This window comes from Piliocolobus tephrosceles, chromosome 7 (assembly GCF_002776525.5).
Source record: "Piliocolobus tephrosceles isolate RC106 chromosome 7, ASM277652v3, whole genome shotgun sequence".
Classification (NCBI taxonomy): Eukaryota; Metazoa; Chordata; class Mammalia; order Primates; family Cercopithecidae; genus Piliocolobus; species Piliocolobus tephrosceles.
Genome location: NC_045440.1, coordinates 130,118,248 through 130,141,751, shown reverse-complemented (window position 1 = coordinate 130,141,751; position 23,504 = coordinate 130,118,248). Strand labels below are relative to the sequence as shown.

The window sequence follows — 23,504 nt, the reverse complement described above, 5'->3', positions numbered from 1 at the left end:
GCAGTGGCCGGATCTCAGCTCACTGCAAGCTCTGCCTCCCGGGTTTACGCCATTCTCCTGCCTCAGCCTCCCGAGTAGCTGGGACTACAGGCGCCCGCCACCTCGCCCGGCTAGATTTTTGTATTTTTTTTAGTAGAGACGGGGTTTCACCATGTTAGCCAGGATGGTCTGGATCTCCTGACCTCGTGATCCGCCCGTCTCGGCCTCCCAAAGTGCTGGGATTACAGGCTTGAGCCACCGCGCCCGGCCGACATTCATTCTTTAGGTATTGTTATGGACAGAATGTTTGTGTCCCCTCAAAATTCACATGTTGCAATTCTAACCTCCAATGTGTTGCTGTGGACAGCTGATGTGATACCTCAGTTCTTGTCTTCTTCTTTCTTTCTTTTTTTTTTTTTTTTTGAGATGGAGTTTTGCTCTTCTGCCCAGGCTGGAGTGAAGTGGTATGATCTCAGCTGAGCTCACTGAAATCTCCACAGCTCTCCCACACCCACCCCACCCTGCCACCAGGGTTCAAGCGATTCTCCTGCCTCAGTCTCCTGAGTATCTGGGATTACAGGGGCACACCACCACGCCTGGCTAATTTTTGTATCTTTAGTAGAAACGGGGTTTCACCATGTTGGCCAGGCTGGTCTCAGACCTCAGGTGATCCACCCCCCTGCCAGCCTCCCAAAGTGCTGGGATTACAGGCATGAGCCACCATACCTGGCCAGTTCTTGTCTTCTTAGTTTAAAATAATTTAAATAAGAGACACACAGCAAAGGAGGTGCAGCACAGAGTAATGTATTGCAAAAGAATATTTTGAAAGTTAAGTGCAAAGGCCAGGCACGATGGCTCATGCCTATAATCCCAGTACTTTGGGAGGTCAACGAGGGTGGATCACCTGAGGTCAGGAGTTCAAGACCAGCCTGGCTAATATGGGGAAACCCTGTCTACTAAAAATACAAAAATTAGCCAGGCATGGGGGCAGGCACCTGTAATCCCAGCTACATGGGAAGCTGAGGCAGGAGAACTGCTTGAACCTGGGAGGTGGAGGTTGCAGTGAGCCGAGACCATGCCATTGCACCACCGCACTTCAGCCTGGGCAACAAGAGTGAAACTCTATCTCAAAAGAAAAAAAAAGAAAGTGAAGTGCAGAATGGATAGTGCACCCTGAAAGATAGAAGATTCAGTGTGGGCTGATTTTAAGTATGAGACAGCAAAGACTGGCACTAGGGAGACTCCCTTTATGGGAGTCTTATATGATTATAAAGAGGTGGAAAGAGGTGTTACTAGTAAGCATGTTCTGGATGGTCTTCTGGGTGCTCATGTGCAATAGCTGTTCATGCTTGCTTCTATACCACGTCTTATTAGCATCTTAAATCTCCACCCAAGGGTGTGTTTTTACTATTATAATGAGCAAAGGGTCAGTTCGAGGACAGGTAAAATCAAAATGCCACGCTATCTAGAAGGGAAAGTTCCTACTGGAAGATAGCTTTGCTGGAATGTGCCCAATTGCAATGTGAATGCTGAGGCTTATTGCATTGACTGTAGGGTCACCACAGTTGCTGCGTCTGGAGAACACTGACTACCTATCCTGCCTCACTGGTATTAGGAGGTGAGGCCTCTGGGAGGTTAGTAGGTCACGAGGGTGGAGCTCCCATGAGTGGGATAAGTGCCTTTATAAAAGGGACCCCAGAGAGCTCTCTTGCCCTCTATCTGGCATGACAGGATGCAACCAGAAGATGGCAGTCTGCAACTCATTAGAATCTAACCATGCTGGCACGCTGATCTCAGACGTCCAGTTTCCAGAATTGTGAGAACTAAATTTCTCTTATTTATAAGCCACCCAGTCTATTCCATTATGTTATAACAGCACAAACTAAGATAGGCATGTTAATGCCTTTGAGAGTTATTGATGTATTCTACGTATATTTGATCTTATTCTTACAGAAAAGACAAGGTCACGGCATCCTTGCCCTCAAGAGTCAAAGTGGTAATATTCTTGAAGATAGAGATGAAGGGTGGAATGGAAATTGCTAGAAGTGGGTTGCCCATTAAAAATATAATGGAAGCCCAAATGCAAACCACATACATAATCTAAATTTTTATAGTGGCCACATTTTTAAAAAGTAAAGAGAAACAAGTGATTTAATTTTAATAATATATTCCATTTAACCAAATAGATTCAAAATTTGTCATTTCAACATGTAATCAATATTTTAAAATTAGTAAGATATTTTACTCTTTTGTAGTCTCTTGGAAGTTGGTACGCATTTTGCTTTTATGACATATTTCAGTGCAGACTAGTTACATTGCAGATGCTCAATAGCCACATGTGACCAGTGGCTGCCATGTTGAGCTACAGAGCTGTCATTTCTTGGTGAACTTAGCTGTGTTTCCTGGGCCCAATTTCTTAACCTCTCTGAAATTCAACTGCCTAGTCTATAGTGCTTGGCACATCATAGGCATTTAGTAATTTAGAATTAATTTTCTCATCTGTAAATTAAGAATAATCCTATACCATTAAGATTGTTGTAAGCATAAATAGAGATTGCTCATAAAAAGCCCTTTAATTTATTCATTTAACCATAGCCTATTCATTTCACCATAGCTCATTGAGCCTAGCACGTGTCAACCACTGTTGACAGTAATTGAACTTTTGTTTGCTTCCAGTGAACAAATGAAATCTCTGACTTCATAGAGCTTATAGTCCAACTAGGAAAGACAATAAATAAAACAATTTAGCAAATTACACAGAATACTAAAAGGTGATAAGGGAGTAGAATAAGTGATAGATAATAGAGCAGGAAAGAAGATGAGGGGCATGTATGGGAGAACACTTAGAATTTTAAATAGGGTTTTCAGGGAAGACTCACCAAGGTGCTAATATCTGAGTCAAGACTTAAAGGAATGGCTGGGCGCAGTGGCTCACACCTGTAATCCCAGCACTTTGGGAGGCCAAGGTGGGGGGATCACTTGAGGTTAGGAGTTTGAGACCAGCTTGGCCAATGTGGCGAAACCCTGTCTCTACTAAAAATACAAAAGTTAGCCAGATGCACACCTATAATCCTAGCTACTCAGGAGGCTGAGGCAGGAGAATCACTTGAACCTGGGAGGTGGAGGTACCTGGGAGGCGGAGGTTGCAGAGAGCCTCTTGGCCACTGCACTCCAGCCTGGGCGACAGAGCAAGACCCTGTTTCAAAAAAAAAAAAAAAAAAAAAGACTTAAAGGAGCACTCTATGAAGATATGGGGGAAGAAATTGGGGTGGAGGGGAAGTACTCCAAGCAGAAGGAACAGCCATGAGGGAGAAACAGCAAGTGGCTAGTATGTCTGGAGGTGTAAGTGATGAGGTATCAGAGAGGTTATGAAGGAGCAGGGTCATAGGAACTATTGCAGGAAGTTGGCCCTTCTGCAAGGAAGATGGGGAGCCATGATAGGGTTTTGAGCAGAGGAGTGTCCCAGCTTGGCTCTCAGTCTCACAGGATCCCTGGGGCTACTGTGTTGTGAATACACTTTAGTGGGGTGAGTAATCCATGGAGATCCCTTCGCCCCAGGCCAGATAGGAATTGACCAACTGGATTTGTTGAACACTATGTCCTAAGTGCTGGGTGGGTGGTCCCCCCACCCATTGGTCCTGCGGAAAGCCACGCTGAAGAAATGCTGTCTTCCTCTCTCATGTCTGAATGCTGCTTCCCTGGAAGCATAAAGAATACCCAAGGAAAGAAAAGGAGGTCAGGTTTGCTCTGCCGAAGTCACTCTCACTATTGACAGCCTTGTCTCTTCTCCGAATATCTCATCCTCTTCTTGCACAAGAAGTGCAAAATAAGATTCTTAGAATTTAGATTATATTTTGAAATCCCCACATTTGGATTTGCAGATATGCCAATATTTGGATTTGTCGAGCTGTAATTTAAGCTGGTCTCTCCGCTGGAACTGCCTGGTGAAATGCATCTTTCATGAGGTTTCTGCAGGAGCCCAGCTACAAGCTCAGACTCCCAAGCACAAATCAAACTCTAGTTCAACATAAACAATATGATGTCAGGGCCTCCTAAAACAGCAGGCCTCCAGCAGGGACTGGCTTCGAAGTCTCCCCACCCATGTACCCTCTTCCAGGAAAGGATTAAAACCTTCCTCACAGACAATTTAGCTGTACGATTAATGCATGGAGAGCTGGTTTGGGGTGGGCCGCAGCCTCAGACCCCTTCTCAGGGTACCTGCTTTTTACCCCTACCCACAGGGTAAACTAGCTCTTGCCCAGTCGGCTTCAGAATCTGCTCTGTTGATCTGAGCAAATAAAATGCAGAAGCCAAGGAAAAGGATGTCATTCCACAGCCTCTGGGCTTCCTTCCTTCATCTGAAGGTCAAGTAATAATTCAGCCAAAATGTAAAACTCTTTATGCAGGACCTAAAAGTCAAAGGCAGGCAGGCTGGGAGGGCTAAGGAAAGCAGTTACAGGCCAGCAGCTCTCAAAGTTGAGACAGGCCCAGGCCTCACCTATTGTGAAGAGTCTGATTTTAAAATAAAAATGAATGCCAAAAGCAGGCTATAATATTTATTGTCCCTTTTATTGGATGGCCCTGTCTATGCAACTGCTGCTGCATGTATAACCTCACCTGGCAATGGTGTAAGAGTGGGGCCTGGACTAAAACATCAATTTCTCTTTGCTCTCCTCCCCCTTCCCTGCTCTATCCTAGCAATATCATCAGCTTCACCCTCATGACAGCCCTTGGCTTAGGGAGGGCAATGACCAAGACAGGGAAGCACCCAAGCAGAGTGACCAGCTGTCCTAGTTTGTCTAGAATGTGGTGTGCCTTTCAGTGCTAAAACCAATAAAGTTCTCGGCCAACTGAGTATGTTGGTCACTCGGACCTTTCAGTTTCTGGGTAAGCAAACAAACATATATATGCTGGTGTTCCCTGAGGCTGCTTGACAGTGTCCAGTGCGAAAAACAGACTTGGAAGCAGCCAGGTTTGGATTCGAATGCAGCCTCTCCCCTTACAGTGGGCAAGATTCATATTGACCTCCCTGGGCCTTTGTATTCTTATTTGAGAAATGTCAACAATAGGACTGATAGAGGGATTTAGTAAGAGGATGCCCACAATAAATGGTTACCTTTTTATTCCCCATTACAAAATCTTACCTAGGCCAGGTGTGTTGGCTCAGGCCTGTAATCCCAGCACTTTGGGAGGCCCCAGCAGGCAGATCATGAGGTCAGGAGTTTGAGACCAGCCTGGCCAACATGGTGAAACCCCACCTCTACTAAAAATACAAAAATTAGCCAGGTGTGGTGGCACCCACCTGTAGTCACAGTTACTCGGGAGGCTGAGGCAGGAGAATCACTTGAATCCGGGAGGTGGAGGTTGCAGTGAGCTGAGATCACGCCACTGCACTCCAGCTGGGTGACAGAATGAGATTCTCTCTCTCAAAAAAAAAAAAAAAAATCATCATTTTCATTTAAAATCTTTATCACGGAGTGTCAATAATGCCTGGCATCTACACAGCCTTTAGGATTTACAAGGTGCTTCCATATAGAGGGTTTCATCTGAGGATTCACAAGTGAGGCAAACAGTATCATCAGCCTCCCTTTAGAGTTTGGAAAATGAAGCCCGGAGTGGAGAAGAGACATCTCAGAGGTTATGCAGTTGGCAAACAGGATTAGCCCAGGTCACCTGGCTCCATTTGCTATTGCTTACCTCCAACAGTCACAACAAAACCCCAGTAGTGGATCAGAGGTGCAGGTGAGCTGAGGATTTCCCACTGTAAGGAAGGTGTGGCGGAAGCTGTTTCCCAGCAAACTCGCTCAACTCCTTGCTGCTGCCATGACCCTGGGGCCCAGCCTAGGGAACAGGCAGAGTTCCAGATTGCCTAATCAGATCATTCTGCCCTCACGCTCCCGTTCTGTACTTTCTTGGAGCAAGCCATTGAAACTGAGATCTCCAGCACACCTGCAGAGTGAGGGCCGATGCTTTGTCGGGTAGAAACGTCAATTCTCAATTATTCCCCACTGGTCTAGACAGGAGTACTGTGAGAGTGACTAACCGGCATTTAATGCAACTTGTTTTTATTGAGTGCTTCCTCCGAAGAGGTGTGTGGGATGTGACACTTGGGTCACTGTTGGTGGGATGAAGCTGCAGTATGGCTGAGAACTCAAATCCAACTAATATTTCTTTTTCGAACTGCTGCTCTTGAGGAAGGCGTTTTCCCAGCCTGTCCTTTGCTTTCCTCCAGCCTCCATCTGCCTGGGATGTCTTTCCTCCCACAGCCCGGGCCTCTGTGGGACCTGCTTCCTTTCTCACTCCTGCAGTCCATTTCCTGTAGGGCAGCTGCCTGCCCTTAAACCCAAAGGCTCACCCACCTTTCTACCTGCATCTCCTATCATAGCTACACTCACTCACTGTGCCCTGGTCACAACTGTAGTCTTTTCTTTTTCCTAAACACTCAGTCTTTTCCCCCTCTAACCTTTGCTCTTGGTCTTCCCTCTGGAGGTAATATTAAGGCTGGCTCCTCATCCTTCAAGTCTCTGCTCAATTCTGTTTCCTCAGGAGTCCTTCCCTGACCATCTTAACCCAAGTAGGCCACCCCTGTCACCCTCTCCTTACTGACAGCTATTCAATCCCATTTCCCTACGTTATCTTCTTCATGACCCTGCTCCCTCTCTCTATTTCCATTGATCCATTTACTTATTTATTATTTGCCTCCTCCCATCAACATGTAAATGCCGCAAGAGCAGGGACATTTTTTGCTACATCCACAACTGTATCCTTGGAGTCTGATAAACCCAGACACTCAAATATTTGTTAAATATTGTAGAATCTGTTGGACTCTATTTAAAACAAAGAAGTTAAAATCATGGGCCTGGGTGGCCACAGTGGCTCACGCCTCTAATCCCAGTACTTTGGGAGCCCGAAGTGGGCAGATCACCTGAGGCCAGGAGTTCAAAACCATCGTGGCCAACATGGCGAAACCCCATCTCTACTAAACTTATTAAAAAAATTAGCCCAGTGTGGTGGCAGGCGCCTGTAGTCCCAGCTACTTGGGAGGCTGAGGCATGAGAATCGCTTGAACCAGGGAGGCAGAGGTCACAGTGAGCCAAGATCACGCCAATGGATTCCAGCCTGGGCGACAGAGTGAGACTCCATCTCAAACAAACAAACAAAATGAAAAGCATGGGCCTGGAAGTAAAGTGGTCTTGTGTGATCTTTCCTTCCACCAGCTGGGAGAAGCCGTGGCCTCTCTAACCTTTCTTCTGCTTTATAAAAGAATCAAGAGCTCACTCCATGGGAGTTATTATTAATTTTAGAGTTGTGTTTCCCCCATGAGCTCAAGACCTTGTTGGCAGGCACTTTGTCACTAATCTCCGTATCTACCGTGCCTTGAAACATCACCTTCCTGCCCCGGCATCCTCTATTTCTTATTACAGGACATGTCACAGTGTCCCGAAGAGTCTACTTATTTCTGTCTCCTCCAATATGGTGACTACCTGGGGACATGAACATCTAAGAAACCCAGCACGGTGCCCATTGTAGAATCGGATGCACAGCGATTAAGACTAGTAGGCACCTAGTATGTCTTCATGAAATGTATTTTGAACCAAGTCCTCTTTAGAAAAGACATGAATAAACATATTCATTAGAATATGAATTTTAATCCCTGAATTAGAGAATAATACCAGATAGTATATGATCATGTGCTGAGTTACACATATTCAGGTAATAAAAAGTGTAGTACAGATATTGGATAGCAAAGGTGGCCAACAGAGAGCTTCCTGGACCAGGCAAGGGACCTAGGTAGGTGAGGTATGGGGGATGGGAACCGGATCCAACAGGAGATTATATTTCACCTGCAAGGTAACTACCACTTCTCTCCAGCAATTTGTTGCCATTCTGGAACATGGGTCTGATTGTCTCATGTCTTTATTTTATTTTATTTAGTGAGAGAGTCTCACTCTGTCGCCCAGACTGGAGTGCAGTGGCGCGATCTCAGCTCACTGCAACCTCTGCCTCCCAGGTTCAAGAGATTCTCCTGCCTCAGCCTCCCAAACAGCTGGAATTACAGGCGTGCCCCACCACGCCTGGCTACTAATTTTGTATTTTTAGTAGAGATGGTGTTCACCATGTTGGCCAGGCTGGTCCTGAACTCCTGACCTCAAGAGATCCACCTGCTTTGGCCTTCCAAAGTTCTGGGATTACAGGCGTGAGTCACCACACCCAGTCAAGTCCCATATCTTTATATAGATTTTTCAAATGAAACTGGAAATGTGAATATTTTAATGATATCTCCCAAGTTTTCAAATTGTTGACAACAAGCTTAAATTTACTAAACAACTATTTGAGATGAACAAAGCATGTTTGAGAGCCATGTTGTAATCTCTGACCAAGTATTCTAGGTGACAGGATGTATGTTGAACCCTCAACAGGCATTAATGGAACAATCTACACTAGAGGCCAGCTATCAAAAGGCAACATTTCTTCACTCACTCACTCACTTACTGCCCCATAAAACCAGGAAGCAATTCTTGACCTATGGCCAAATTTTCCCGTAAGGCATCCATCAAGCATCTATTGAGAACCCACTCAGTTCCAGGCATTCAGATATAAATTGGATCAGGGCTTGTTCCCTCTGAGACTTTATAGTTGGTCAGTTCAAGATATGTTGTTGAGTCACTATTGTGCACCTGAGAACAGCTCATCGAGACAAAAGGAGACACAGCTAGACAGCCAGGCATTGCTTCCTCACCCACCAGATCTCTGACCTAGAGTGCCGGTAGCAAATTGTCAAACTACTGTGTCCTCTCAGCTCAATTCTTCCATTCCCAGCCATCCCAGTAGCACCTAGGAGCAAAATGGCCTCCCAGATCAGACAGTAGCAGAGGTCTCCCAATCTGATGAACATGGGATGACCAGCCATAATCTCTATAAGCCTAACTCTTGTCTATAATATGGTGATCATATGATGGCAACAAATATCACTCAGATAACAGCAGCCCCCACACCATTTGCTATCAAAAGGACTGGGGTGTGGTGGACTCATTCAGTCACATGTGCCTGAGGCCAGCCAGTCGGAAATTATTGAAACAGAATCTCACAGCACACAGTAGTCTCATGTTGATCTAACTTATACTGTGATGTCAGACTTGCTGAAGGACTAATTTCTATCACAGCCCTGCCAATATTGATTGCTTGGACACAAAATTACATAAGTAGATTGATTTTTATTTTTTTCTCCCAAACTGGAAAGGATTACAGTAGTGCTAGTATATTCCTGTTTCCACTGGCTGGTTATACACGCTGGAAAAAATTAGTTAAAAGAAAGCAATGGAAGACAGAGTTCAGGTCTTGAATTGCATTCTAAAGTCCCCCACAAATAAGTTTGGGTGCTTGCAGTTGTGCCTAAACTTGTTTATTGTAAACAGAGCTGTTAATCTTCCACCCCCACCCGACCCATTATTTTAAAAATATAAACAACAACAACAACAACACTTTGGTAGCCTACATTTAGGTAAAAGAAACGAAACCAGTGGGGAGGTGGAAGTGTCCTGTTGTGGTGGAGGTTAGTAGGCAGTACTGGTCTCCTGTCACTTCCCTAAGTCAACAGGAAGGAAATATATGCACCAGGGGCCTCTGCTAATTTGTTTCTAATTTAAGGACAATTAGGCAATTCCTACATCCCCCTAACCGCACCCCCCACCAAAAAAAAAAAAAAAAAAAAAGCAGTCAGAGCTGCACGCTTTCTCTCACCATCCAACGAACTGGTACCCCTCTGGAAATAACGGAGGTTATGAACTTTGTACTAACTTCCAGGGACATCTAATAAATACAGCGGTGGTCTTGGGACCCAGTCTTCGTTCTGTGTTACACTGTTTCCTTTCTGTGATTTTCTTTTCTACCCCAAAGTTTCCCACTACTAACTCTGAAAACATCTTTAAGATAAAGCACTCTTCGAGCTGTCCTAGTAAAGAATCCTTTCTTGTGACCTTTAGGGCAAGAAATATGTTCCAGGAAAGAAAAGAAACGACTGTTCTCCATCTACAGAAAGTATCTGTAGATTCTTTCCCAGATACTCTGGGAAAAAAGAGGTGAAAGGGAAAAGGCGCAAACACCAAACTCTCCTACCCTTTCTCATTTCCACACTGGCAAGTTGTGTTTGCCTTCTAACTTCTCCCGGAAAGCAAGCGGAGCTCACAGCGCCAACCCTAGCCAGCGGGTGGATTATTTACCGGGGCATTTAAACCCGCTCCGGCGCGGGGGCGTGGCCGGGCGGAGCCCCGCGGCCTGACTGGGCGGGGCGGGGGGCGGGGATCCCGGCGGCTCGGCGCAATGTGAAAAAGACCCGAGCTCGGGGAGTGAGCGCCTGTCTCTTTAAATGCCACGGGCTGCACTCCCGCCCGGGAGCCGGGAGCCGGATCTACAATCCCGTCCCTCCCGCTCCAGTGCTTGTTGCTCGCCCGGCCGGAGCGGGAGCTGTTGCTGCCCGGCTGCGAGGCTGCGGTCTTCTCCTCCTCGCGCCCCACCTCCCCTGAGAGCTGGCTGAGGAGGTGCAGCAGCCCCAGCTGGCGGGAGGAGGCGCGGTGTGAACAAGGATTGCCCCCCGCCTTCAAGTATCGGGGCGCTACGCAGCCGCTGGGGAAAGACATGCCCCCAGTCTACCCGCTGCGCTGCCCTCTGCCCAGCCTCGCTGCCGCCCGCGCCGGGAGAGGAGGGACTGCGGAGCCTACACCTTCAAACTCGCCCTAGAAGTCCCGGGGCGCGGCAGGGAGCCCTTCCCCAGGCCCCACGGCCTCCACCTCTCCGCGGGTGAGTTTGCGCAGGTAACCCGAGCCTGAGGGCGGGCGCGGGGGAAGGGTGGGCGAGCCGGGAGGAGGTAGCGCTGCAGGTGAGCCAGGTAGGGTGACTCACCTGCCCAGGTCGCGCTCTGAGATCCTCGCTTTTTCCTCTGGGGATGGATGCGTTGGTGGGGAGGAGGCGTCCCAGGGGCTAGTTAGGGCTCGAGGGTGGGAGGGGAAGTTAACAGAGGAGGGGGGATTGGAGTAAAGTTTCTCTTTCCTTTCCTCTTCCTGTCCAAGCTTGGCAGGTAGGGCGCAGGCGGAAGCTGTAGAAGCTGCTGATGCAATGGGTTTTGCCAGGGCTAGGCGAAGGGCTGGGGACAGGGAGAACTGGAGTTGCCCAGTCTCCTGTGACCGTGACCTTAGAGGTGGAGAAACGAGGGAAAGCTCGCTACATCCGAAACTCCCCCTAAAATGGCTCCAGGTGCTGAGCCCCCACCGGTTCTTTTTCGGAATAAAACGCCCTTTTCACGGAGGGGCTCCTACATAGCTTTCTTGCCTTCCTCTCCCAACAGGTGGCTTCAGCCCCTGTCCGGGGACCTGTGCAAATGACCCTAGAGGTGGTTTCGCTTTCTCCCCTCGCGGCGGTGTGAACGTGTGTCCGCAGCGTGATGGGCAACCAGGTGGAGAAACTGACCCACCTAAGTTACAAGGAAGTTCCCACGGCCGACCCGACTGGCGTGGACCGGGACGACGGGCCCCGCATTGGGGTCTCCTACATTTTCTCCAATGATGATGAGGACATGGAGCCGCAGCCGCCGTCTCAGGGGCCAGATGGCGGCGGCTTGCCCGACGGTGGGGACGGGCCACCGCCGCCCCAGCCGCAGCCCTACGATCCGCGGCTGCACGAGGTGGAATGCTCCGTGTTCTACCGGGACGAATGCATCTACCAAAAGAGCTTCGCTCCGGGCTCGGCGGTGCTGAGTACCTACACACCCGAGAACCTGCTCAACAAGTGCAAGCCGGGCGACCTGGTGGAGTTCGTGTCGCAGGCTCAATACCCGCACTGGGCTGTATATGTGGGTAATTTCCAGGTGGTGCACCTGCACCGGCTGGAGGTGATTAACAGCTTCCTGACTGACGCCAGCCAGGGCCGTCGCGGCCGCGTGGTCAACGATCTGTACCGCTACAAGCCGCTAAGCCCTAGCGCTGTAGTGCGCAACGCGCTGGCGCACGTGGGCGCCAAGGAGCGCGAGCTGAGCTGGCGCAACTCAGAGAGTTTCGCCGCCTGGTGCCGCTACGGCAAGCGCGAGTTCAAGATCGGCGGCGAACTGCGCATAGGCAAGCAGCCCTACCGGCTGCAGATTCAGCTGTCGGCGCAGCGCAGCCACACGCTGGAGTTCCAGAGTCTAGAGGACCTGATCATGGAGAAGCGACGCAACGACCAGATCGGGCGCGCGGCCGTGCTTCAGGAGCTCGCCATGCACCTGCACCCAGCGGAGCCGGAGGAGGGCGACAGCAACGTGGCGCGGACTACGCCGCCTCCCGGGCGCCCCCCTGCGCCCAGCTCCGAGGAGGAGGACGGAGAGGTGGTGGCACACTGATGGGCGAGCTGAGCGCAGAGCTGCGAAGGGGAACTGTTTGCAGTAGCAGCCGCTGCCCCCTTTCTCCCTCTCTTCCTCCCTCTTTTGCCACCGTCTGGGCCCCATCTGGGATTCCTGGGCCCTTTGGAAAAGAGTTGGTGAAATGCGCAGCCGGCTGTGGACGGGGGAGGAGGAAGGGGACAGAGGGAGCAGGTAGGAAACACTTTAGTTGGGGGTGGGGGCGTCTCTCTCTGGCCCCCTAAGTGTGTCTTCCTCTCCGCGGTGAGGCAGACTGTGGACTTGCCTGGCTCTTAAACCTTGGTAGATCTGGGTTTATAATCGGCCATTCTTAAGCACGTGGGGTTGGGGAAAAGTTCGGAGTACCCATTACTGCCATTGCTTCCTATCCTGGGCTTGGAAGAATCCTGGTACAAAGGCCAGAGTGGGTTTGTGGAGTCGCCACCGCGGGACTAGCACGAAAGCTGCTTATCTGCTTTGGCGGAGCTGAGCTGTATATGGGATCCAGGGTGGCTGGGGTGATTTATTTTATGGGATTCCTGGAGCGCAGGGCTGGTGAATCCATGACAGGGCCTGGGAGCAGCAGACCAAAACCACAACAGTCTCCTATTAAGTGTAACAAATAGTTAAGCAAACTCGGGCTACAATTTGCTACCTCCCTCCTCCACAACCCCCAAGTAATTAGTCTTCTGGAGCTGGCTCTTAGCTGAGGCTCCTGCTACCTCCTGCTCCACCCGCCCCTTCCTAGGTTACAAGTAAATCATTGTCAAGGGCCAGCAAGGAGAAGATTTCAATTAAGGTTCTGTTCTGCTGCCTTTGTTTCTCCCCTGCTGTTGTAGGCACTTACAGCTGCGTTGTTATGAAAGGAGGGAATAGCCCTTTGTGTCTTTGATCTAATTAAACCTGCTCGGCTGTGTTCATCCGCAGGGCAGGCCACAAATAGGGTTGGCTGTGCCACTCCATAAAGTATCTATTGTGGAAGCAGCCAAAAAGGACTGCCCTGGCAGGAATTGGTTAATCTCTCCTTCCACTCCCTTTCCTGAATAGTGAAGGGAGCCCTTTTAAAACAGGGCTTTGGTGGTAATCCTGTGATTTTTTTTTTTTTCTTCCCCCATCCCTTCACTGGCCCATCCCTCTCACCCTCACTTTTGTTCTGGTAGTGGGTAAAAAATCTTAGGCTGAACACGTATTTCAATGGTAAGATACTTCTTTTGCTATCCACAGTTGATGCAATTTAATTCAAGGTGCAAAGTCTTGTACTGCAGCAGTCTCCTTGTTGCTTGGAGAACACCTCCTTCGGAGGCCTTCGTTAAGAGGGGCGACGTTCATCATAGATGCCACCTGGTTAGTCAGCACTGAATCTGACTTTGGTGACAGTCCTAAAGCGCCGTTGGTGATTGTGAGATCTGTTAGCGGCAGGCTGAGCAGATACTACTTGGTTTTGCTTAGTATGAGATACTATTTGCTTAGTATGAGATTTTTTTCCAGCCTGTCTCAAACTCCTGTGAGATCTTCAATGATATGTGCCCTGAGTTGCAGCATAGCTTCTCTGCTGCCTGTTGCCATTGCTGCCTCAAAAGTTGAGTGAATTTTGAGGTGTCTTTTCTTTTTTCCTCTTTTGGGAGTCATTATAAACTACTCTGTACAAGTCATTTTGTGATATGATTCTTAACAGTTGGAATAGAATCATAGTTGAGTGGTCCACAGCCATGGCTATCCTCAGGCCTGTTGCCTGGAGATCTCTAAGTTAAGGCAACAAGACTTAAAGGATTTTCTAGTATACGTGTTTCACACATGGATGTTGAGGCCATAGTCTTTAATAGCTTGGATCTTTGTAGCACCTCAACATGAAAGGGCATTAGCTGTATTTCCTGTTTTTAGAGTGATCACCAAACAGATCTTGCCACTTTGATTGTTAAAAATGAACCACATTCTAGCCCTGGTCTGGGACTTTGGAGGGAGATGAATTTCTTGTTGGAAATGTAAATCTAGTGTCCATATTTAATACTCTTACAGCTTTGTGTTCTCTTTGCTCATGGAATAGAACAAGATAAACATGGGTTAAGACGTTTAGGAGAACCTGCTATATCTAACAGATTTGGATTTTCTTTCATGCTTAACACAGTAGTGAAAATAGAAGGTAAGCCGGGCGCAGTGGCTCATGCCTGTAATCCCAGCACTTTGGGAGGCGAGGTGGGTGGATCACCTGAAGTCAGGAGTTGGGAGACCAGCCTGGCCAACATGGTGACACCCTGTCTCTTCCACAAATACAGAAAATTAGCTGGGCGTGGTGAGCAGGCACCTGTAATCCCTGCTACTTGGGAGCCTGAGGCAGAATTGCTTGAATCTGGGAGGCAGAGGTTGCAGTCAGCCGAGATGGCACCACTGCACTCCAGCCTGGGCAACAGAGCGAGTAGTAATGACCACTGTGTAGACAACTGGGAGGGAAGAATAGAATGGCACTGTCCAGCTCTGGGCTAGCCAGATCATTTTTCAACTCCCCCACCTGTCTCCTTCCTCTGTCCCAGAATGGCAAGGGATGTATGTCGGTCACACTGAAGTATAGCAGTGACTGTTGTAAGCAAACTGCTCTAAGAGATCTCAACTTGAAGGAAGAGCTCCTACAAAATCCACATCAGTAGTAGCATATTGGAAACCTCTAGAGAAGAGGTTTTCAATAAAAGGGCTTGGAAATGAACTAGAATAGGCAATAGATCTCTTCAGATGCTGCTTTCCCATGTAATGCAAGCGTTTCTACAGGGTACCAGAGGTGTGAAATATGTGACACTTAAGAACAGTGATTTTTATTGGGAATTTTCTTAGGGTTATAACCCTTAAAGCAACAACCAAGTAGTAACAGCTACGGGAAAGGGGAATGAATCAACTCTTGGTTCTTTCCTCAAGATGGCAGTGTTGTGGATAAGTGCATTTTTAATGCCCTGGCAATGGCTACATTTGACACTTTAGAAAAAATAAACATTTAATAATTTTTGTTTCTCCTTAGGAATAAGACTTTAGAACTGTTTTGTACTGTGAATTACGGATGCTCTTTGAAGGAAAGAAATATCGATTCTAATGTTCTTCAGAAGCTGGCAGGGATAAGCAGGACATCGACTGGAACGTATGCTAAATGAAAGCAGACAAATTTCTATTTTCTTACCTGAGCAAATATTTTATTGAAACGCTTCTGTATGTCAAAGGAGTCCACAACTTCAGCTACACAACTTTTTGTATTGAAAGAACTCATACTTTTTGTAGCTTTTATTTCACATTTAATTTAAAATGACTTTTAGCACTAAAATGTCTAGAAGATTTTACTCCAGACCTATAAGGAAATGTTTAGTTTTTATGAAAAATGACAAGTCAGTGGTTAAACTTCTCATGTCTTTGGTGCTTTGGCCCTAATAGCACTGGACAACACCACGACCACATGGAAACATATTTTTGGAAGCAAAACTTTAATTTTGTATAACGTATGCTATGGAGAGCTAAGAAAATTTAAGGACTACTTGTTTTCTATTTTTGTTTTCTTAATAAAATGGAATCCACTGTGTTGAAGACTCTTAATATCATGTGCTTGTCTAACCATTTTTTGTTTATTTTTTGTTTTATAAATTAGAATAAAATCTAGTTGTAATTATGGTCATCAGATGAATTTGTTTGGAAAGCTACATCTTATTTGTGAAATGTTTTTTAAATCAGAGTAACTATAAACTGATTCAGCTTTTCGTTAAGCTTTGTTCTTGGCTGTTAATACTTGTGACTCATGAAGAATTATGTTGACAAACAGGATAAATTCCACATGTATTTTATTTCCCAGTGAGTCATATAAACTTTATTTTTGTTGAAGGTTGTATGTTAAATCAATGTTACATTCTTATATCACTTCTTGAGAAGGAAGTTCCGATTTGAAATTGTATCATTTCCTTCAAAATGAAGGGCAGTGCTTAAATAAAAGATTGATAATATCTTTTAAGCCATTTCCTCTTCACTTTGTCTTATTAAAATAAAACCTGTCAAGTTCTTTTGAAAAAGTGCTATGAGGGTTTCCAATAAACCATCTATTAGAGTTCACTGGATTTATTTTTTTTTCCACTTGAATACCCCTGACATTTTTGGTCCAAATTCAAGCTACTCAGTTTACTATAATTTCTCTGAGAATATTAGTGTGCATCACCTTTGTACTGCACAGTAAACATTTTGCTGAATTCATTTAGTGACTGAAAACCCAGCATCTGCTTTGTGAAAATCACTTACTGCTAAACTATCAGTGTTCATGAAAAATGTCTTATGAACATAAATTTCCAATACATAGTGGTTTTTCAGAATCCATGCAAAAATTGCTGGAAGCCACACCCATGGAGTCTACATGGGGAAGTCTAGTAACCCACCAGGAATCTGTGTTGCATCTTAAGTGGCTTCAGAGTTCCAGATGAAGGGAACATATTTGCCACATAATTACAGAAAATGGGTGAACACAGTTACATGGCACTGTTGGCATGATAAGGGATGCAGGTGCCAGTGGTTGGTAAGAGAACAGATGTGGCATCAGACTGGTTCATGGGATGCCACTGCTGCACTCCCTAGGCCAGCACCTGAAGCCACCACCACAATCCTGTGAGGTTCAAATGCCTGGGCTTTTAAACAGGCTCCTGTGAGAATTTTAAATAGGAAGAAAGTTGAATGAAGGTTATAGGGAGCCCAAGCAGCAATGAGGCCATTTATCCCTAAAGTAGAAGTCTAATGTATCATGGTTCTCACTGCATGAGAAAGCAGGGGAAGGGGTGCTTAACACAATGTGCATTTATTCTTGGGTGATGTTGATGGAGGCTGTGGTTCCTATTTCTCCTAAGTGGACTGATCTTGCTTAATGTAGGAAAATGACATGTTTGCGACTTCCGAAATGAACAGGCCCAGGATATGTGCAGAAAAGCATTTATTTCCTTCTACTGAGTTTTCTGGGGGAAGCTAGTCATTAAACAAATAGCAATTTTATCTGCAGAGTAGATGCGAGAATGGCTAGTGTCTGCATTCGCAATTGCACTAAGGTACTGTCTATGAAGGGCTAGAAGATGCTGAGCCCTAGCCTAGGAGAGGTTGAAAAACAAGAACCTTGAGAAATAGTCCTGCCCTTGAGCCTATTTCTCAGGGGAAGTCAATTTCACTCCATACAGGACAGATTGTAATAAAAGGTGGACCTGTAAAGTATGGATGGTTGATAGATACTCAAAACAGATGTGAGAAAGTTCAGAGTTTGAAAACTGGTATTGGGCATGTGGAGAAATCGGGTAGACCAAATACATGAAGATACAAATGATGAGAAAAGGACGTAACGAATATAACAAATATTCACTAAATACTTAACCTGGAGGCTCTTCAATTCCTAGTGCCTAACATACAAAGATAAAGCTAATCCTGGCTGGATGCTGTGATTCACACTTGTAATCCCAGCACTTTGGGAGGCCTTGGCTAAGAGATTGCTTGAGCCCAGAAGTTTGAGACCAGCCTGGGCAACATGGTGAGACCCTCATCTCTACAAAAAATAAACAAAATTAGCCAGGTGTGGTGGCACATGCCTGTGATCCCAGCAATCAGGAGGCTGAGGTGGGAGCATCGCTTGAGCCCAGGAGGTCAAGGATGCAATGAGCCAAGATCATGCCAATGGCACTCCAGCCTGGGCAGGTGACACAGTGAGATCCTGACTCAAAAAATAAAAATAGAAAAACAGAGTGAGATCCTAACTCAAAAAATAAAAATAGAAAAATAAAGATAAACCAAGTCCATAGTTACTATCATCATGTAACTTTCATTTTAATTAAGACAGATAACTACCGGCGGGGCGCGGTGGCTCACGCCTGTAATCCCAGCACTTTGGGAGGCTGAGGCGGGCGGATCACGAGGTCAGGAGATCAAGACCATCCTGGCTAACACAGTGAAACCCCATCGCTACTAAAAATACAAAAAACTAACCGGGCGAGGTGGCGGGCGCCTGTAGTCCCAGCTACTCCGGAGGCTGAGGCAGGAGAATGGCGTAAACCCGGGAGGCGGAGCTTGCAGTGAGCTGAGATCGCGCCACTGCACTCCAGCCTGGGCCACAGAGCGAGACTGCGTCTCAAAAAAAAAAAAAAGACAGATAACTACTTACCAAAATTGTGATCGGTGAAATGAAGGAAATGTACAGGATATATAGGAGAATCTATCCCCATCAATGAGTCAAAAAAGGCTTCCCTGAGGAAGTGTTTTTGCTGCACCCCAGAAGTGGAGGAGGGAGCTAGGGGCTTCAGAATGGGTACTGATTAAGGGAGGAAGGCCGGAGAGTGAATGAATGGACCTCAAGTGCTCTCAAAATGCCTTTGTTTGTACTCCTGGTACACACCCATTTCTCCCTGGGGCTCTCTTCTACAAGGAGTTGTCCAACTCGTTCATGCATCTCCAACGTGTAACACAGGACCAGGCAAAGAAACCCCCACTAAAAAAAGTTTAAGTGAGTAAATGAACTTTGAGTTTGGACTTTGCCAGACTAAAAAGCCCCTAGATTATCTCAACATGATGTTGTGACTGGTTTGAAAAGAATGAATGTAATAGTGTTTTTTAGGGTGCATTAAACAGGGAGAGCAAGAAGTGACTGTCTTCCCTTCCTCTTAACAGGCAACCTCTAGAACAGAAGGCAACTAGAGGTTGTTCTGGGTGGAAGGGTGCTAAGGATGACTTGTATTTCCAGCCAGGTTATGGAGTGGATTGTGAAGTTGGGCCTTTGCCTGGGTGCAAATCAACAGACAAGTGGCATTGGCCAGGCTGGATGGAAGAGCAGTGGTAAAATGGAGTAGGAGGTTTTATAACCTGGCTGCCACGGCCTTGGAATTGTGATTGAGGAAGAGGTTATTTTGTTCAGTTAGCAAGCCACTGGCATAATATAGTACCTAGTGTCTTGTCCAGCGTGACCATAAATGACTCAAAAGATGAGCACTCTGATACTTTCTTTGGAAAACTTGTATAATGTAGCGAACTCCAAGAATCTAGTTGTCTTGATATTCCCTGCATTCTTTTTAAACTTAATACTTTGGAGAATTCTCAGTGACAATGCTAACTGGCAGGTAGAGAGTCTGACCTGGGCACACCGTATTGAACAGTGGTTAAGGCTTTACAAAAATCAAATGACCTGGTTTCTCTCCTCCAGCCTTTGCTTATTATTAGGCCAGTAACCTTGGCAGAAGTTACTTACTTTCTTGGAACCCACTTCCTCTTACAACGAGTTAATGGCATCCACCAATTCACTCTCTAAACTTCAGTTGCATTAGTAAAGTAATACGACTAATATATAATATGTAATAATATAACCAAACTAAATCTACCTTAAATGGTACTTGTGAGGACAAAATGGAATACTGCATGTAAATCTCAGATCAATACCTAGTATGTGCCGGGCGCGGTGGCTCACGTCTGTAATCCCAGCACTTTGGGAGGCCGAGGCAGGCGGATCACCTGAGGTCAGGAGTTCAAGACCAGCCTGGCCAACATGGTGAAACCTCATCTCCACTAAAAATACAAAAATCAGCCAGACATGGTGGTATGCACCTGTAATCCCAGCTACTTGGGAGGCTGAGGCAGGAGAATAACTTGAACCTGGGAGGCAGAGGTTGCAGTGAGCCGAGGTCATGCCCGTGCACTCCAGCCTGGGCGACAGAGTGAGACTCCCCACTTTAAAAAAGAAAAAAAAAGAATGAAAAAAAAAACACGCACACAAAAAAACTAGTATGATTAGCTAGGGAAATCTGGGCTATTGTGTGTATTCAAAAGTCTTAGTCAAAATGAAGTTATTATCTGGGAGAGAAGTCTTCCCTTTGGTCTTGGAGAATTTCTTAGCTATACATGAGAACTTGGTAAGATAAGAAAGAGATAACTAGTTAATACTTCAGTTGTTTAGCAGATGCTGTAGTGTTTGAAATATTTCTTGGCCAGGTGAGGTGGCTCACACCTGTAATCCCAGCACTTTAGGAAGCCAAATTGGGAGGATCTCTTGAGTCTAGCAGTTTGAAACCAGCCTGGGCAATACAGTGAGACTCCATCTCATTAAAGCAGTAATAAGGCCAGCCAGGCACAGTGGCTCACACCTGTAATTTCAACACTTTGGGAGGCTGAGGCAGGCAGGTAGCCTGAGGTCAGGAGTTCGAGACCAGTCTGGCCAACATGATGAAATATAAAAATTAGCCAAGCATGGTGGCACATGCCTGTAGTCCCAGCTACTCGGGAGGCTGAGGCTAAAGAATCACTTGAACTTGGGAGGCGGAGGTTGTGGTGAACTGAGATTGCGCCACTGCACTCCAGCCCAGGTGATAGGGTGAGACTCCATCTCAAAAACAAACAAACAAAACACCAAAACAATAAAAAAATTTTTTTAAGAAATAATTTTTTGAGCATCGCTCTTTAGTAGATTAACCGTTTACTTTGTCTACACATATTTATTATTAAATATGTATACTAATAAATTCAACACATATTTACCGAGCACTTTGTTTGTTTAGGACTAGTTATATTGCCCAGCTGGATTTGAACTTCTGGTCTCAAGCAGTCCTTCTGCCTCAGCCTCCCAAGTAGCTGGGACTACCAGCATGCACCTGTTACTAAGCATTTTTAAGACACTGGGCTCTGGGTAGTCAGGGAGGAACAAAAAGGGATTTTACAGTAATAAACAATGACAATGTCACCTTATCCACTCTGTCCTACCTTAATCACCACAGACTTTCTGAACAGATACTAATATTATGTTCATTTTACAGTTGAGGAAAGAAGTTTAGGGAAATTAAGTGATTTATCCAAAATTACATAACTAATAAATGGTAACTTCTGGCCGGGAACAGGAAAGCTGGTCTCCAAAGCCCCAGACTACTCTTCCTGCACTGAAAAGATCACCTGATCACCCCTTTCCTGCTCTTCCTCTCACCCCATGGAGAGTACTGGGAGCCCTCTTCTGCTCCAACAACTGGCAAGCAGCATTTTCTGAATAGCATTTATGTTTCCACTGTTATTGCAGCAACCCTGGAGGCAAGCAGCAGCAGGAAGAAGAGAGGCAACTCATCCAGAAGGACTTTGCATTCTTATGGGTAACAGGAACAGGCCCCAGGGTAATCACCCCACCCTCCCTGTGGCCCAGCACTGTGACAGTCTCTCCTTCAATTGTTCCTCCTCTGTCTTTGCGTGACTTCTTTACCGCCCCCTCCAGTACATGTAGTCATCAGGCCACATAGCCTGCTTCTCATCATGGCTCCAACCCCTGACCTCCAATGTAACCTTGGGCAAGTTAGTAACTTCTTTCAGCCACCTTGACTAATCTAAAAACCAAGGCTATTAGGAGTGCCTACTCCATTAAGCTGTTCATTGACTTACATGAACAGCTTAGTGCAACACAGGGCACTTAGGTATGGCACGGTGACCCTATGGGTTGGCTCCGCTGCAAATGGCTTGGTTTGAGATGTGTGGCCTTGAGCAAGTCCCTTTACCATGACAGGAATTTGGTTCCGGGTCTGTGTTTGTGGAGCACACAGCACAGTCTATGGCATGGTTTCAAGTGTAACATCATCCTTTGAGATGGCTGTAAGATGTTGCTCTTTATTTTAATGAATACTTGTTCCTTGGCCATCACCCTAAACCTCATTCATGTGAAAAACAGGCTAGGTGAGTCATGCCTATAATCCCAGCACTTAACCACCTAAGGTCAGGAGTTTGAGACCAGCCTGACCAACATGGTGAAACTGCATCTCTACTAAAAATATAAAAATCATCTGGGTATGGTGGCAGGAGCCTATAATCCCAGCTACTCAGGAGGCTGAGGCAGGATAATCTCTTGAACCTGGAAGGTGGAGGTTGCAGTGACCCACTGCACTCCAGCCTGGGTGACAGAGCAAGACTATCTCAAAACAAACACAAAAAACAGTTAATAATGATAATAATAATTGACTGAATTTCAGGAAGTGCTTTTGTTGTGAAAAGTTGGCACTATCCCCAAAACTTTTTTTTTTTTTTTGAACTGGCAAATTTTGTCATTATGTTTAATATTATAAACCAAATGTAAGTAGTAGCTAGGGAAAAAGCAAATTAATCCATGTCTCCTTTATTTTAGAAAACATGTTCAGAGGTTTTTGTTTGTTTTAAATTATGCTTCATTCAATGATTTGTTGTGTTTTGTTTTCCATCCCAGAGTATATTTCTTCTTACTATCTGACTCTACTCTTGGGCAACACATCACAGCCCGTGGAGAGAGTGCTTGTGTATCTCAGTGGATATGCATGCTTTATTCTGATGTATTCTGATATGAGAAGAAACAGATCCTATTTCAGAAATAGCAGAGTTGTCCATAAAGCCATAAAACATCAAAATGGTGATAGTTCTTTGTGCTGATATTTATTTTGGTACTTTTTTAAAAATTAAAACTTCTTTTTTTTGAGAGTCTCTCTCACGTAGGCTGGAGTGTAGTGGCGCGATCTCAGCTCACTACAACCTCTGCCTTTCAGGTTCAAGCAATTCTCCCGCCTCAGCTTCCTGAGTAGCTGGAACTACAGACACCTACCACCATGCCCTGCTAATTTTTGTATCTTTAGTAGACACAGGGTTTCACCATGTTGGCCAGGCTGGTCTTAAACTCCTGCCCTCCAGTGATCCCCCGCCTCAGCCTCTCAAAGTGCTGGGTTTACAGTCATGAGCCACCGTGCCCAGCCAAGACACTATTTTTTAGAGCAGTTTTAGGTTCACAGAGAGGTCCCACATGCCCCTTCGCCCCCTCTCCCCACTACTCCCCCTTTAACATTAGGCATCAGTGTGGTACAATTATTACAATCAATACGCTGACATTGACCCGTCTTTATCCACCAAAGTTCATAGTTTACATTAGGGTTCACTGTTTGTGTTGTACATTCTGTGGTTTTTGACAAATCCACTATACAGTATCCAGGAAAATAACTTTACGTGTAACTATTTCTCCTTCTTCCTTTCTTTCCAGCCAGGGCTGAGAATTGGACTATTTCAGCTGCTCTTATCTGACCTTAGAGACACTTCTCCGCAGACCCCTCTGCTGCTCTCCCCAGGCCATATGACGTTCCTGACTAGAGACATGTCTGCTCATTCCTTAAGTGTTTAAGAAGGCCCACCAGGCATTGTTCTACCA

At 46.0% G+C, this 23,504-nt stretch overlaps 1 protein-coding gene and 1 long non-coding RNA gene across 3 annotated transcripts in view; one reads left to right on the top strand and one right to left on the bottom strand.

Annotated features, from left to right (window-relative positions):
- The window catches only part of LOC111550577, a 91,250-nt gene extending 80,085 nt beyond the window's left edge, over positions 1–11,165 (bottom strand). Inside the window, exon 1 of the long non-coding RNA XR_002734107.2 lies at positions 10,879–11,165. This is a non-coding gene — a long non-coding RNA (uncharacterized LOC111550577). The remainder of the gene's footprint in view (positions 1–10,878) is intronic.
- On the top strand, positions 10,308–16,326 carry LRATD2 (LRAT domain containing 2). 2 transcript variants are annotated; one of them, XR_002734103.2, is made up of 3 exons: positions 10,308–10,776; positions 11,321–12,541; positions 15,351–16,326. XR_002734103.2 is itself a non-coding variant. In XM_023224060.2 (2 exons), exon 2 carries the CDS (start codon positions 11,417–11,419, stop codon positions 12,347–12,349), a length of 933 nt encoding a protein of 310 aa, XP_023079828.2. In that variant the 5' UTR covers positions 10,308–10,776; positions 11,321–11,416; the 3' UTR covers positions 12,350–16,326. The 2 variants fall into 2 exon arrangements, 1 of the variants encoding a protein (XP_023079828.2); XM_023224060.2 differs by having other exon boundaries at positions 11,321–16,326.
- The last annotated feature ends 7,178 nt before the right edge of the window (positions 16,327–23,504 follow it).

Excerpts from the sequence above, each read along its gene's own strand:
- LRATD2 (XM_023224060.2), top strand. The coding sequence starts at position 11,417 with ATGGGCAACCAGGTGGAGAAACTGACCCACCTAAGTTACAAGGAAGTT.